The following is a 17,141-nucleotide window of genomic DNA, read 5'->3' as shown; positions in this document are numbered from 1 at the left end:
CTCTCTTTCTTCTTCTCTCCCTCCCACTCTATCTGAACAAAAAATGTCCTCGGGTGAGGATTAAAAAAAAAAAGAGGTACATATGTGGGGTCTGGAAGGGTCCTGAGCACTGAAGCGTCTATCCCCGTGGAACTGCTGTGCACCACCCTTTTAGCATGTGGAAACATTCACCACCCAGAAGTTCATCAAATCTCATTGTTCAAGAGTTTTTATAGAGCCCAGCCAGTGTGACTCAGTGGTTGAGTGTTGACTCGTGCACGAAGAGGTCGCTGGTTCAATTCCCAGTCAGGGCACAGGCCCAGGTTGTGGGCCCAATCCCCAGTGGGGAGTGTGCAGAAGGCAGCCAATCGATGTTCTCTCTCATTGATGTTCTGTCTCTCTCTCCCTTTCCCTTCCTCTCTCTCTAAAATGAATAAAGAAAAAAAAAGTTTTTATAGATCTTAATTTGCAGCCCCTCTTCCCTTCCCAGAGGTTGGTGGGTGGGGCTGAAAGTTCAGCTTTCCAATCACTTGGTCTTTCTGGTGACCCATCCTGATCACCCTCCCCTTTCAGTCTAGCTCTGGATTTTCTCAAATTGAACAAACACACTGTTAAGCAGCACCCAGATTAAAAAAACAGACCCCTACCCCCATAGCTTCCCTTCTGTCATCCTCCTGCAAGGGTAACCAGTCTTGCCTTCTGACAGCAGTGGGGAATTCGCCCTTCATTTTAAGGCTTTCAGTTGCCTGGTAGTCAAGGAGGTCTGTGGAGGCTCAGTAGGACTTCTGCAGGGTGGCACCAGAGAGCAATTTGTTGCTCAGGGCCCTGTACCCTGCGATGCTCTCTGAAGCATCTGTCAGTGTTTCCAAAGGTCTCTCACAATCAGGCTGAGTCACTGCTGACAGAGAGGACTCCTAGTGCTGTGAGTCCATCCCTGCTGGCCTTTCCCCATCCAGTCCTGGTTTTGCTGCATTGTCTTTTCCACATCTCACTTCCAAGAGTTCTCTGGCTTCTTCCTGGCTCCTTTCTCTGTAGCTCCCTGAGGTTGCAGCTGGTGTCCAGTGTCTGCATGTGTCCTGGCCAGATTTTTGCAGCACAAATCTTGGACTTCATCCCTTTTCCACACCCATCATTTTAGTTATTTCTGTTGGACAAAGCTAGGAAGGCTAATTTCATGATAAGTTTGCAGTATGTTGGGTCAAAATTGATATTTGGTTGGCTTAACATATATTTTATGGCTAATTTGATATGTCTTCTGCATTGAGGACAAAAATTATCCTTAAATTGATTAAATTAACCACAGATTAAAACATTTTAATGAAATGGGATGATGACTACATCAGAGTACAGATTTGGAAACTTTAAAAACTTTTGTAAATTAATTTTCACTGGTCGATTTATATATAAAGCTGGATAGATCCAGTATTTCTCAAATATGGTAGTCTATACATGTATTTTCTGAGACATGGAACAAGTATATTTTCTATTCTGAAGTTATATCACAAATTTCTTTCTATATGAATATTCTTTTGGTTTGTAATTCTGTTTACCTCAAAATAGCTTTTTCTTCTAAAATACCACTGGTTTTGCCCCGGCCGGTTTGGCTCAGCGGTTATAGTGTGAGCCTGCGGACTGAAGGGTCTCGGGTTCGATTCCAGTCAAGGGCATATAACTGGGTTGCAGGTTTGATCCTGGACCTCGGTCTGGGTTGTATGAGAGGCAACCAATCGATGTGTCTCTCACATCAGTGTTTCTTTCTTTCTCTCTCTCTCTCTCTCTCTCTCCCCCCCCCCTTACCTCCCTCTCTTCCTTCCATTCTATCTTAAAAAATTCATGGAAAAATACCCTCGGGTGAGGATTAACAAAAAAATAAATAAAATACCACTGGTGTTTGTCTGGGTATATAGAGGGAAAGCATTAGTCTGGACCAAGTGTGATCTGAAATCATGCCATTTATACTGTCACTGCCTTATGCTCTGCAGCCTCAGAAATGTTAAGTATCAGTTGGTCGTCAGAAGGAGATGTTTTTGCTCTGGTCTTTGCTTGTCAGTGAGTGCCGATTTGGCAGGGGAGTGCAGGAAGCCTTTGAGAAGAACAGACCCACATACGGAAGGATAAAACTCCCTGTTCGTTCAACATATGATTACTTAACAATGTGCCAGGCACTGTCCTAGTAGCCTGGGGAACATCATTGAACAAAGCAGACAAATCTCTGTCCTTGTGCAACTTACATTTAGCTGGGGTGGCAAACAGTAAGAGAGATGGGGAAGTGTTAGGGGGGGTTGCAGGTTGCACTCTTAAGTATTTTGCTCTAGGTTGTCATCAAAGACAAGGTGACAGTTTAGCTGAAACCAAGATAGGGAATCTTCATGAGCATATCTGGGAGAGGAGCAATCCAAGTACACTCGTCCTTCGCCACTTCGCGCTTGAACTTTCTCGGCTTCACTCTATCGCGTTTTTTTCAAATACTATATAGATACTATACTATATCTGAAAAAACTGCGATAGAGTGAAGCCGGGAAAGTCGAAGCACGAAGTGGCGAGGGACGACTGTATTTAAATAAAGAATCCTACTTCGTGGAAATTCATTTATCGCGGTAGAGTCTGGAACTGACTAACCGTGATAAATGAGGGCTGACTGTAGAGGAAAAAGGGAGTACAAAGACTCTAGAGTGGGAATGTGCCTGACCGTTGGGGGCCCACAAGGAGGCTCCATAGTGGCTGGAGCTCAGGAAAGGAAGAGGGACAGGGTGAGAGTGAGGTAAGGAGAGTCTGGGAGGTAAGGGGAGGTGGGGCTGCTTCTATAGGGCTTCATTCTGTACTATAAGAGATTTAAGCAGAAGAGGGATGTGACCCGACTTTCAAAGGAGCGCTGGTTGCTGGGTTGAGAATAGATTGTAGGTGGCGAGGGCTGAAGCAGGGAGGTCAGGGAAGAGGTGATAGTGACTCAGATGGGTGGAAGTGGTGGGAAGAGATATTCTGGATGCATTTTGAAGGTAGATTTGAAAGGCTTGGTTGGCCTATTGGATATGAGGTGTGTGTCATGCAGGCCTCAAAAGATTCTGGCCAAAAACTGAGTGACGGTGTCTCTACACTGAGAAGGCCAAGGAACAAGTTTTGTAGACAAAGGTTAGAGCTCAGTTTGGGTCGAATTAAATTTAGGATGTTGTTTAGAGATTCAGGCTTTATTTTTACCATGGTCAAAAGAATTCTTTAAGTTTTAAAAGTCTTATTTATTGGACCATATTAAAGTAAATCATGACTTTTATTGGCCTTTATTATTTATACTCAAATCTATCACTCTAAATCTTTGTATGGGTAGGTCATTTGAGAAGTCGAGCATTTCCTTTGTCTGAATTTCTCTTACATGAATGTGAAATGTTATTTTTTTTTTCCTTTTTTAAACATAGAAAAGTTTTATTTCATTCAGTTCTTTATTCAGGAAGTTCCAAAATTTTCCTTATGAAAGAAAAATTGTATTTCCTTTGCCTTGGTGCTCTGTTAGACAAATTATTTTTATCTAAGAGTGAAAAAAACTATGGGGAAGAGGCAGCATATTACTTTTCTTTCCTCTTTCTGGCAAGCGACCATGTTTCTGTAGTAGAATGTCAATGTCACTGACCTTGTAGGTTTCTGAGGAAAAGCATTTCTCCATCAGGCAGAGCTGTTGTTTAAAAATACTCTTCTTCTTCTTGTCCTGGCCGGCTTGGCTCAGCAGTTAGAGCATTGGCCTGTGGTCTGGAGAGACCCGGGTTCGGTTCCCGCTAAGGGCACGTACCTCTGTTGCAGTTTGTCTTCGGCCCTGGTTGGGTCATGCGGGTGGCAGCCACTTGATGTGTCCCTTTCACATCAGTGTTTCTCTCTCTCTCTTCCTCTCCCTCCCACTCTATCTGAACAAAAATGGAAAGAATGTTCTCAGGTGAGGATAAAAATAATAAATAAATAAAAATAAAAATACTCTTCTTCTTCTGTTCCTGAGAATACCTCCTTCTTTTGCCATCCCCGTTTTCCCACAGGTAGAGATGGCCAGTTAGAGCCTGATTCTCTTGGGTCAAAAAAAAGAGATGATTATCTAGAAACTTTAGGTAAAAAGTTATTGTGTATATGACTTTTTGTCTAAAGATTGAACTCAGTTTATTTATTTATTTTCCTTTATTGATTTTAGAGAGAGGAAGTGAAAGGGAGAGAGAGATAGAAACATCGATGAGAGAGAACATCGATTGGCCGCCTCCCGCATGCCCCCCACTGGGGGTTGGGCCCACAACCTGAGCATGTGTCCTGACTGGGAATTGGACCAGTGACCTCTCTTTTTTCTTTTTAATCCTCAGCCGAGGACATTTTTCCATATTTTGTTCAGATAGAGTGGAAGGGAGGGAGGGAGGGAGGGAGGGAGGGAGAGAGAGAGAGAGAGAGAGAGAGAGAGAGAGAGAGAGAGAGAGAAACATCGACGTGAAAGGGACACATCGAGTGGTTGCCACCCACATGACCCAACCAGGACTGGGGACAAACTGCAACCGAAGTACATGCCCTTAGCGGGAACTGAACCCGGGTCTCTCTGGACTGCAGGCCGACGCTCTAATCGTTGAGCCAAACCGGCCGGACTGAACTCAGTTTAGCACTTCATAAAGAATACCAGTGTTTTCATGATTACTCCAGCTGAGCTATTTTTGTTTTAACCTTGTGCCCTTGCCTTTAAAGTTAATGTTCTTTAATGTTCACTTTTATTTTTTTATTTTTTATTTTTTTTTATCCTCACCCGAGGATATTTTTCCATTTTTTGTACAGATAGAGTGGGATGAGAGAGAGGAAGGGGGAGAGAGAGAGAGAGAGAGAGAGAGAGAGAGAAACATCGACGTGAAGGGACACATCAAGTGGCTGCCACCCGCACAACCAACCAGGGCCGGGGACAAACTGCAACCGAAGTACGTGCCCTTAGCGGGAACCGAACCCGGGTCTCTCCGGACCGCAGGCTGACGCTCTAACCGCTGAGCCAAACTGGCCAGGGCTAATGTTCACTTTTAAAAGTTCTTATTCTCCTGCCGTAGATTTATGGTGGTAATCATGCCCTTTTAACATTAACTGGTACTGAACAACTGAGATGTATATTTCATTAATGTTGTAACCACAATTCTAGACCAGTGGGATTTCAAAAGTGCAGTAGAAGCCCTGGGTTTAAAACAAAGTAGAAAAGTAAAATCAACAAGAGCTATTATGTGAGGAATTTTGTTGTATTTTAAATAAATAATTTTGTTATCCTTTAGCAATGCAAAATTTTTTTCTAATGATGGTGATACTATTTATCTTCTGCTCATTTAAATAGTGGTAGGAGTTAACATTGGCTTGGTCAAGAACCTTATACAGGGATAGTACAATATATATATAATTTATAAATATATTAATATCCATTAAATATCAACATTGTTCATAGGACTTTTCTTGATCACTTGGTGGAGAAACAGGTGGTCTTGTTAATAATAGCATGATCTAGAAACCAGTTGCTATTTATATTATTATAATTACTGTTAGCAATCGTATTTCTAAAAGTAGTAGGTATGTTACCCAGCCGCTGTGGCTCAGTAGTTGAGTGTTGACCCATGCACTAAGATGTCGCTGGTTCGATTGCCTGTCAGGGCACATGCCCAGGGCACATCCCTAGTGGGGGGCATGCAGGAGGGAGCCAATTGATGTTCTCTCTTTGATGTTTCTATCTCTCTCTTCCTCTCCCTCCCTCTCTCTCTAAAATCAATAAAGAAAAAAATTTTTTAAAAAGTAGTAGGTATATTAACAATTAAGTTTAATAGCCCTGGCTGGTTTGGTTCAGCGGTTAGAGTGTTGACCTGCGGTCCAGAGATACCCGGGTACGTACCTCTCGGTTGCAGTTTGTCCCCGGCCCTGGTTGGGTTGTGTGGGTGGCAACCACTGGATGTGTCCCTTTCACAATGTTTCTCTTCTCTTTCTCTCTCTCTCTCCCCCTCCCTCCCACTCTATCAACAACAACAAAAAATAATAAAAAGATGTCCTGGGGTGAGGATAAAAATAAATATGAAGTAATATTTTTAAAATAAAAAAATAAAGTTTAATATTTGAACATCATAACAAATAGACCTGGATCTCTGCTCTCAGTAAGCGAAAGAACATGTGAGTAGAGACTTGGACATGAATTTGAAGAGATGTCTTTTATGTTAGTGGAGGAGCAGGTGTGTGAAAAGAACATGAATTTAGTCAGAAGACCTGTCTTCTGGTCTTGGTTCAACGACTTTGTAGCAGAGGGTATTCTGGGCACTGAGCTGAGCTCTGTGGACTGGAATTGCTTCTCCTGTCTGCTCAGGAGTCTCACAGTTACTGAGAATCATGAGATAAGGGCCTTATAAGTTGCCCAGCACTCTGTGAGTAGTGGTAGTTTACTAAGACAGGCAGAGAAATAGGAGGTAGAGGGTGGTGGTTCTTTGAATCTCCCAGAGGTTGCCACCAGGGCTTCCATTTCCTTGTCGGCTTTGAGTCATAGAAGGAGGCAGGAATCCTGGTCTGTGGCTTAGTATCTCTGCATTTGTTCTGGTGGCCGAAGTCAATCTTGGGACTGTCAGTATGCACAGAAATGATCTATTTTTTCACAGTCTGACTTATTTGCTCTGTCAGGCCTATTCTTTGGGTATGGTCAGGAACAAATCCATTTGTCTGTTTATAAAAAGTCCTAATGTTTCATTAAGCTTGTAACACATTCAAGTAGTATTTGAAGCCAGTCTTTTCTTTGATTGAGGTCTCCTTTTTTCTCCCTCCTGTAGGATCTGTGTCTCCAATGGATACCGAGGGATTTGGTGAGCTCCTTCAACAAGCTGAACAGCTTGCTGCTGAGACTGAGGGCATCTCAGAGCTTCCCCATGTGGAACGGAACCTGCAGGAGATCCAGCAGGCAGGCGAGCGCCTGCGTTCCCGTACTCTCACACGCACGTCCCAGGAGACAGCAGATGTCAAGGCGTGAGTACTGGTGGGGAGGCAGCGTTGGTGCTGGGTGGCTGGGGACAGGATCCGTTTCTTTTTTCCTGTCTTGAATTTGGATGCAGGCTGTAAATGACACAAGACAGATTTTTGGGAACTCAGAGAAGTTTTGTAAACAGGTCAGCAGCCTTGTTTTGTCTCCCCGCCCGGATTTTCCAGCCTGTCTTTGTGACCAAGCTGTGAGCCCATATCACAAGCAAAGATGATCAGGATGGGAAGGGGTGAAGAATTTTGTCATGCAGAAACCAATAATAGTAATTCCTGCTTGGGTTCACTGACTGTGGGGTCATAATGGTTCCCTTTAAGTATATTAGCCACTGTGGGCCACACAGATAAGTGTTACCTCTGTGCCAGAGAGCACTCAGCAATGAGCAGTGTTTTTAAGAGCACTTGAAGAAATTGAAGCGCAGTCAGTGGCAAGAAGCCATCCAAGTGAGGAGTGATTCTGCCTGCTTATTGTCAGTGACCCCATAGGCTGCCTCTGAAAGACCTTGGCAATGCAGTGTCTGCCAGTGGATTGTAGAACAGGAAAGTGGGTGAGCGCCAGAGCGCGCAGCTGCACTAAAATGCTGACTGATGGCTGGACAGTGGCTGCTGCTGCTGCACAACATTGATTGGGCTCCCCACTGTGCCAGGCCTGGGCCTTCTGTGGGGCTCCAACCATTAATTAGACATAGTCCTTGCCCTCAAGAGCTTATAATTTTGGGAGGCAGAAAAGATCTTGCTGCTTTCCATAAGAAGTGTGATTTATTGATTACTTATTATGCATCAGAAACTTGGCTAGACTTAAGATTTTGCTTAATCCTTACAAGGCATATTAGTTCTGTTGTCCCCTTATTACAGTTAAGCAGCTGAGGCTCAGAGAGGGCAAGTAATTTTCAGATCACACAACTGCTGATTGGTGAGTCAGGATTCAAACCCAGACAGGCTGACTCTAGAGCGCATGTGAAGGTGGAGGGGTGTTGTTATTTGTGACCTTGGTGGGTCTGAAAAGTCATAGATTCTGTGTGGGAGATGTGGGAAAATAATCAGTTTCTGAATTGAACTTGAGAGAGACCTAAGTGCTGATGTACATTGTTTTGGGTACGTAATACAATGGCCCAGGAGTGAGTATAAGGGCTACATTCTGTTTCAACTAATCTTGAGAGCTGAATGTTTTAGCTGCTCTTCCAAGTCAGTTGTTATAGAGATTCTTCTGTAGGCCTCCCCAGAAATGTGTTTTTATTTATTTATTTATTTTATCCTCACCCAAGGACATTTTTCCATTTTTTGTTCAGGTAGAGTGGGAGGGAGAGAGAGGAACAGAGAGAGAGAGAGAAACATCGATGTGAAAGGAACACATCGAGTGGCTGCCACCCGCACAACCGACCAGGGCCGGGGACAAACTGCAACCGAAGTACGCGCCCTTAGCGGGAACCGAACCCGGGTCTCTCAGGACTGCAGGCCAACGCTCTAATCGCTGAGCCAAACTGGCCAGGGCCAGAAATGTGTTTTTAAAAATAATACTAGTGCCCTGGCCGGTTTGGCTCAGCATTGGCCCATGGACCAGAGTCCCAGGTTCGGTTTCCGCTAAGGGCATGTACCTGGGTTGCAGGTTTTCCCTGGCCCCGGTTGGGGTTGTGTGGGTGGCAACCACTCGATGTGTCTCTCTCACATGGATGTTTCTCTCTCTCTCCCCCCCTTCCCTATCTCCCTCCCGCTCTATCTGAAGATAAATGCAAAAATGTCCTTGGGTAAGGATAAAAAAAAATACTAGTTAGTTTTGGTTCTGTTGGTATTGGTAAAGGCAAGTCAGAGGAACCCTGGCAGGGATATTGAACTATCCAACCTTGCAACTACATGCAGCCAACTGCTCCCCTACACTGTTCCCCAATACCCCAGCCAGCTGTTAGACATTTCTTCTAACTTCCCCTCCCTGCAAGCTCCTTACTGCTGCTCCCCGTTGCCTGCAGTTCCCCCGGTCTTCAGTGTACAGACTCTGTGCTGCTGTGCAAGGATGCTGCTGGAGCCAAAGGACCGTGATGCCAACTGAGTTGCTATAGTTATAATTTAATTGCATCAACTTTATAGCCTATTAAGAGCAAAAAGGGAAAATGTTTTCTTGGTAACAATTATCAGTCATCGTCTCTTTCTTGTAAATTTCCATTCTTCCTCATCTCTTTCTACCTTAAATTCATTATTTTAGGGAGGAGGAAGTTAGAATATTGAAAGAATGGGTAGAGGGTGGGGCAGGTACTTAAAAAGAAACCAAAGGACCGATGACTGTATTTTTCCATCTTCTTGACAGACAATGATATAAAGCATACTGTGAATATTTTAGGACAGGAAGAGGGTAGAGGAGAGAACTGAGTAGGAAATTTTTCTTACATGAAATTAATTTTTGTTGTTAATCTTCACCTGAGAATATTTTTCCATTGATTTTTAGATAGAGTGGAAGGAAAGAAGGGAGGGAGGGAGGGAGAGAGTAACATCAGTGTGAGAGAGACACATCGATTGGTTGCCTCCTGCGTGACCCTGGCTAGGGCTGGGGATCTAACCTGCAACCCAGGTACATGCCCTTGACTGGGAATTGAACCCGAGACCCTTCGGTTTGCAGGCCGACTCTAACCACAGAGCCAAACTGACCAGGGCATGAAATAAATTTTGAAAGAGAATTCTGTCTTAAAGATTTTAGTTAAAATTAGATTATAGCCCAGTCAGGGCACATGCCCAGGTTTCAGGCCCAATCCCTAGTGCAGGGGTGTGCAGTAGTTAGCTGATCTATGTATCTTTCTCACATTGCTCTTTCTATCCCTCTCTCTAAAAAATTAATAAACACATTAAAAATATTGTTTTAATTAGATTATAGGTTTGAGATTGAATTGTTTGGTTCTAAATTCATTTGTTTAAATATACTTGGTTGGATTTTTTATTTTAGGGAACAGATTTGATAGCTTTTTGCTTCTGTTTAATATTTTTAAATTGTTGAATTTCTTCACACACGAAGAAGAATATGCATAACATATATAAAGGTGTTCATCAGGTGGGCAGGCTGTGACCTAGGAGCCATAGCCAGCACTGATTGTTGAATTTGTATTGGAACACAGCCATGCTTGTTTATGTGTTGTCTGTGCTGCTTTTATGCTACAGTTGCAGAGCTGAGTAGTTATGACAGAGGCTGTATGGCCTGCAAAGCCTGAAATATTTACTGTCGGCCTTTTAAAAATAAGCTGGCTGACTCTTGGTGTAAATAATAAAATGAATGAATACCCATGTGCGAATTGCACAGTGGAGATGTAGAACACCATCAGTAGCTGTGACGCCCTCCTTGGGTACCTGTCATCAATTGTATTCCCCCTGCCTCGCTTCTCTTCTCCAATCAGAGATGCCTCTCAGTGGATTTTTCCTTTCAAACTCCAAACAACCTAGAAGTGTACAAAGAAAAAGCCAGCAATCACTCTCCCTAATATTATACTCCAAGGTAACCAACATTATTAATTTACTTATTCTTTCACACTTTTCTCTATGTTTGTGCAAAGCATATAGAAACATTCCCAGAGTTACATAGCAAATTATAACTTTGCTTATGATACTACTACTAAGCTAGCATTTTAAGCACTTACTATTTCTGTGGCACTTTACATGCCTTATATAATTTTTTCTTAAAATAACCCTGTGAAATAAGTGTTATTATCTCCCTTTTATAATTGAGCAACAGCAGATAGCAAGTGGCCAAGCCAGAATTCAAATCCACCTTGGTCAGTAAGACTCCCTCATAGTCTCAGGGTACTTTTCAGTATTCAAAGGATTGTCATAGGCCTTCTTCTGGCTGACTGGTCTTCACAAGCCTGAGAGGTGGGAGAGGCAGGGGTTTTTGTCCCCATTTAACAGGAGAAATAAAGCTCGGAAAGGTGATGTGTCTCCGATTTTCAGGCAGTAAATGACAGGTGGAGCTTGAATGCAGGCCTTCTGACTTTTTTTCTGCTTTCCATGTATATGTGTGTGACTATCCTCTGTGGCTTTTTGATCAGGAGAAACTGCCTGGTTTATAGAAATTGGGTCATGTAAGGGGGTAGGAAACCTTTGGGTTTTTCTGCTCTTAGAATCTGAAAGTTTCTGGTACCTACCTTGGACTCCCTGGCTCCTTCATCAATCCTCCCCTCTCTTCCCATCAGGAATACACTGCACAGTTCTTGCAGGCACCACCCACTTAGATGGCCTTTCTCTTCTAACAATTCTAATAGCTAAATTTTAAATACCAAGGTTTTCAACACTGGTACACCTTAAAATCATCTGGGCACTGGGTACATTCTCACCTATCACTGGGGGAGATATAGTGCCTGTGGGACAGAATTTGGCTATAGCTGGCAAATTTTCCCTAAACCCAGCAATCACACTTCTGAGGATCTATCCTAAAGATATATTGGCAAAAGTATGGCAGGATGTGTAGACAAGGATATTTGTTGCAGCATTATTTGTAATAGCAAAAACCGAAAGACAGCCCTGGCCAGTTTGGCTCAGCGGTTAGAGCGTCGGCCTGCGGTCCGGAGAGACCCGGGTTCGGTTCCCGCTAGGGGCACGTACCTTGGTTGCAGTTTGTCCCCAGCCCTGGTTGGGTCGTGTGGGTGGCAGCCACTCGATGTGTCGCTTTCACGTCGATGTTTCTCTCTCTCTCTCTCCCTCTCACTCTATCTGAACAAAATATCGAAAAATGTCCTCGGGTGAGGATAAAAACACAAAAAACCGAAAGACAAACATTCATCAAAGGGAGCCGGTTGACTAATGTGGCATATCCATACAATGGAATACTATTTGGCAATAAAAAAGAACGAATTACTAAGACATGATGCAACATGGATGAACCTTGAAAACATTTGCTAAGTTGAAGAAACCTGACACCAAAAAGTACTTATTGTATAGTACCATTTATATGCAATGTTCAGAAAAGGTACATTTATACAAATAGAAAGTAGTGGGAGTGGGTTGATGGGGCGACGTGGGGAGTGACTGCTGATGGGTAGGGGGTTTATTTTGGAGGGTGATGAAAATGTTCTAAAATTGTGGTGATGGTTGTACAACTCTATGAATACACTAAAACCCATTGAATTGTACACTTTAAATGGATGAATTGTGTTGTATGTGAATTATATCTCAGTAAAGCTGTCATAAAAAGGGAAAGAGGGCATTATATCCTTGAGAGGAAAGTTGTCTAGGTGATTCTAATGAGCAACCAGAGCAGGAAATCACTGTATTAGAAAGTTAGCTGTTAAGGATTGTTAGGAGAGAGAAGCAAGATTATCTGTCTGACATGGTTACCTGGAGGGGAAGGCCCAGGGATGGCATTACAGATGACCTGTCTGCATGCAGGAGACAAATATCTACAGTGGGGAGTCCTCTGGGTGTGCATCATCTATTTCTGTAGTACTTATTAGAATAGAAATAAACACAAGAAGTCCTTTCTCTTCTCTATTAAGTCTGTTTAGGATTGGAAATTTTAGTTGTCCCACCCAAAGTGTTAGGTTACATATACTGCTAATGGTCTGGCACAGTCCTAAGTTACTCAGAATGCACACACATTTTGTCAGTGAGATTTTGGGTACTAAATCATAATCCAAAAGCAATAGTCTAAACAATTGATCTAATTCTTCTAAGTTTCTTTCTTTCAGAAAGTGTTCTAGATATCAATGAGAATCTGTGATTTTTAAAAAATTCTTTTATTGTTACATTGCCCCAATAAGTAAAAATAAAGCTAACTGTATTATTTTCATCTCTCTTCAAAAACATTTATTAATCAGGTGACAGCCTCCTATATTATTAGACTGGGCGGCAGAGAGAGAACTTGAAAACGTATGGCATGTGATTGGTTTTTGAAGAGAAGCTATGGAGAGCTGGTCTTGGATTCTGGTTTGACTGCCCTTTGTCAGTTATTGGTTGCCCTGGACTTTTAGTTTCCTCAATTAATGAATAAAGTTTAGACTAGGTTACTCCTGAATCTTCTAAAATTTTGTGGTTCACTGTTATGTCTTCACAGAAGAAATGTAGGAACTAGTGGTTAAGAGTTGTGCTCAGGAGCTTGACTGGCTCTGCTCTTTCCTGGCTCTGTCTGTGACTTTGGATTAGTTGGTTAACCTCTTTGCACCTTAGTTCCCGCATCTCTAAAATGGGGATTGAGAATATCATCTGTCTCATGATCATTTTTTTTAACTTTAATATTTTTTCTTTATTGATTTTAGAGGGAGAGGGAGAGAATAGAGACATTGATGAGAAAGAACATCAATTGGCCAACTCCCGAATGCCTCCCACCGGGGATTGGGTCCACAACCTGGGCATGTGCCCTGACTGGGAATCAAACCAGTGACCTCTTGGTGCAACAGAGGTTGGTGCTCAACCACTGAGCCATACCAGCTGGGCTCTCATGATCTTCTTTTTTTCCTTTATTGATTTTAGAGAGAGAGGAAGAGAGAGAGAACATGGAGGCCGCCTCCTGAATGCCCCCCACTGGGGATTTGGCCCACAACCTGGGCATGTGCTCAAACCGGGAATTGAACCAGTGACCTCTTGGTGCATTAGTCGACACTCAACCAGTAAGCCACACCGGCTAGGCTCATGATCTTTGCTGGAAAATGTTTGGAGCAGTCTGACCTATTTATTTATATATACACACACACACACTCTCTCTCTCTCTCATGTTATTCTCGACAGGTACCTTACTCTAGTTCAAGCACAGTCAAAACGAACTTTCCTGCTACCAAATGCAATGTTGTGTCTGTTACTTCAAGTGATAGATCTTTATAGAAGGGTATAAAACAACCGTGTAAAAGTGTCTAGGCAGTATATAGGAAGCTTTGGATAAAAAATTATCTCTTGTATTTTATGAAGGTTACTAGGTGTCTTAATCCTACTTTTTCCTCCCTGTCCTGTGTTCTCACATAGGTCAGTTCTCCTTGGGTCTCGGGGACTTGACATATCCCACATCTCCCAGCGCTTGGAGAGCCTGAGTGCAGCCACCACCTTCGAACCTCTCGAGCCTGTGAAGGACACAGACATTCAGGTAACAACTGCTAGGTGCCTGGAATGGTGCAGGTGGAACCCTTAGCATGCAACCCAGACTGAAGGTCCTGCCCTTTGTTGACCAGCTGATTTAGGAATTCCAGATTTCTTTGTTAAATCTCTTCTTCCTCGGATGTTCAGAGAATAGGAGACTCAGCTTTGGAGGTTTAGTGGGGAACATTGGGTTATTTTCAGAGTTCTCTTCAAGGCTGAATTTAAGGAAGCAATTCTGACCTGCACTTTTAGATTATTGTAATTGTGAGAACAGATTTCTCTTCCTTTCTTGGGCTTAATCCAAGGCACAGAGACATTAGTTGTATGTTTTTGTTGCTTTCTTTGCTAGATTTTAAGTAATTTTACTATTTGTCTTCCACATTTGTTTTCTACATCTTCCTTGCATTGGTTGGCAAAGACCTGGGGAAACTTATATACTAAAACCTACTTGTCAATTACTAGGAAGTATTTGGCTACATTAGTGGCACCAGGAAATTGTCTAGTAGAGCACTCCAGTCTCATTTAACCTAACATGCCACTGGTACAGTTGATTGCTATTTTCACCTAATCAGAAATGTGTGTGTGCGCGCACCAAAAATTGTTAAAGAAACAACTTGTGGTCCATTTAGTTTTGAGGAATTGGAACACTGCATTTGTGTTAGAGTAAAGGGACAGCAGGATACCATTTTTATTACTAATTTACCTTTGAATTGAATGGACCGAGGTCACCTGGCCAGTGTGGTTCAGTGGATTGAGCATCATCCCATGGACTAAGGTCCCAGTTCGATTCCTGGTCAGGGCACATGCCCGGATTATGGGCTCGATCCTCAGTGACGGGTGTACAGGAGGCAGCTGATCGATGTTTCTGTCTCACATCAATGTTTCTTTTTTTATTAATTAATTTTTGTTACAGATGTTTCTCTTTTTTTCCCCATTGACACCCTTCTCCTGATCTTGCCCCTCACATCGATGTTTCTCTCTCTCTCCTTTCCTTTCTCTAAAAAATCAATAAAAATTATATATATTAAAAAAAAGAAAGAAAGGACCCAGGTCCTACAAAGGCAAATCCAAGTACAAGTGGTTACTAATTGTGTTATTGTTTGGGTCCAATTTGAATTAATACTCTCTACTCTACTACCCTTTGTAAGAACTGTTTTACTCCATCTAATGGCCACAATTCTGTATTTATTCCACTTGAGAAACCTAAAATCCTGTTCTTTGAGTTGAGAATTGAATAGCTACATATTCATTATTTTTCCTGTTATTGATATGTTCCCAGAGTGTGGAAATCCAGTTTTTTCCAGTTTTATGTACTAAATCACATTTCCCTGTCACTTTATAAATACCTTCTTTCCATATAATCTTAAAATGCCATGTATACATACTTAACTTGTTTATTTTTTTTTTAGTTTAGCTCTTCCCCTCCCCTCCTTCTATTTCAACTGCTTGACGCTTTATAAACAAATACTTATAATAGGGATGAAATGGATGAATGGGATAGAGCTCAAATATTTTGGATAATCACCATATATTTTGGGGAGTACCCCAGTAGTTTGGAAAGATGTGCTGAAAAGTTGTTTTTTATTTGAGTGTTTTTGATATTTAAAATAACAAAAGTTTTTTTTTTAATACCTACTTTATTTTTAATATTTTTTTCTTTATTGATTTTAAAAAGAGAGGAAGGGAGAGGGAGAGATAGAAACATTGATGAGAGAGAAAATCAGTTGGCCGCCTCGTGCACACCTTGCTCGGGGGATCTAGCCCACGACCTGGGCATGTGCCCTGAACCGGAATTGAACCGACAACCTCTTGGTGCATGGGTAATGCTCAACCACTGAGCCACACAGGCAGGGCAAAAAGTTGTTTTTTTTTAAACTAGCTGCTCTTTAAGTTTCTTTGGCATATTTGCAATCTATATTTGGGATGCTCGGCTACATTTACTGATGTACTTTATGAATTCGCACTGATGTGGCACTCCATTTTTTCCTTTGAGATATGAATGGCAGACTCCTGCATGCATTGAGTCATAATGATAATTTTGATCTTTTACTTAATGCATGAACACAACCCTTCAATCCCCCCCCCCCATCAGATGGTTTTCTTTCTTTTTTTTTTATTCTCACCTGAGGACATTTTTCCATTTTTTGTTCAGATGGCGGGGGGGGGGGGGGGGGAGAGAAACATCGACGTGAAAGGGACACATCAAGTGGCTGCCACCTGCACGACCAACCAGGGCTGGGGACAAACTGCAACCGAGGTACGTGCCCTTAGCGGGAACCAAACCCGGATCTCTCTGGACCGCAGGCTGACGCTCTAACCGCTGAACCAAACCGACCAGGACCCATCAGATTGTTTTCTAGCAGTGCATACTTGGTCACATTAATGTTTCTTGATTTCAAATGAGCATGGCTAAGTGTTTTGGTCCTGACTACTGGGGAATCTTTGGATTTTGAGAGGAAGGTTGCTTCCATTTCAAAATTTTACCTCTCTTTTGGACTTTTCTGGAATATCTTCAGAAATGCAAAATGTCATTTCAAGTTAATTTTTTATTAATTGGGAATTGAGCATCTAGACCTGAAATAAAGACTTACTAATTTTGAAATAAGTCCTCTATTGACTTCTTCTTCTTGCCAGAAAGGCTTTAAGGGAGAAAATTTAACTTTTAAAGGGCTGAGGCTTTGACTTGATCTGAGATGGCTTTAGTTACTAGTACAGATTATAAGCTTTACATTGCATTGTGTGGCTCAGCTGGCCTATGCTCAAACTTCCTGCGTGCACAGTAGTGTCATGTCCTTGTCTGACTTTTTTTTTTAATCCTCACTCGAGGATATTTTTATATTTATCTTCAGACAGAGTGGGAGGGAGAGAGAGAGAGAGAGAAACATCGGTATGAGAGAGACATGTCAACTGATTGCCACCTGCACAACTCCAGCTGGGGCCGAGGATGAACTGCAACCGAGGTATGTGCCCTTGGCTGGAATCAGACCCAGGTCTCTCTGGTTCATGGGCTGATGCTCTAACCATTGAGCCAAACCGGCCAGGGCTATCTGACTTCTTTAGTAGTCAAATATAAGAAGAACCAAGCCAGCTTTCACCCTTAGTATGTAGTGGTCTTCCTTTTAATTCTTCTCATAATATGTTTG

At 42.4% G+C, this 17,141-nt stretch overlaps 1 protein-coding gene across 1 annotated transcript in view; it reads left to right on the top strand.

Annotated features, from left to right (window-relative positions):
• NUP93 (nucleoporin 93) overlaps positions 1-17,141 on the top strand; it is a 104,519-nt gene that overhangs the window by 6,258 nt on the left and 81,120 nt on the right. Inside the window, exons 2-3 of the mRNA XM_036275480.1 lie at positions 6,762-6,954; positions 13,888-14,005. Of these exons, the coding sequence (XP_036131373.1) occupies positions 6,776-6,954; positions 13,888-14,005 (297 nt within the window). The 5' untranslated portion in view covers positions 6,762-6,775. The remainder of the gene's footprint in view (positions 1-6,761; positions 6,955-13,887; positions 14,006-17,141) is intronic.

Source organism: Molossus molossus, unplaced genomic scaffold (assembly GCF_014108415.1).
Source record: "Molossus molossus isolate mMolMol1 unplaced genomic scaffold, mMolMol1.p scaffold_m16_p_21, whole genome shotgun sequence".
NCBI lineage: Eukaryota > Metazoa > Chordata > Mammalia > Chiroptera > Molossidae > Molossus > Molossus molossus.
The sequence above is the reverse complement of the archived record's forward strand: the minus strand, read 5'-3'. Positions and strand labels throughout refer to the sequence as shown.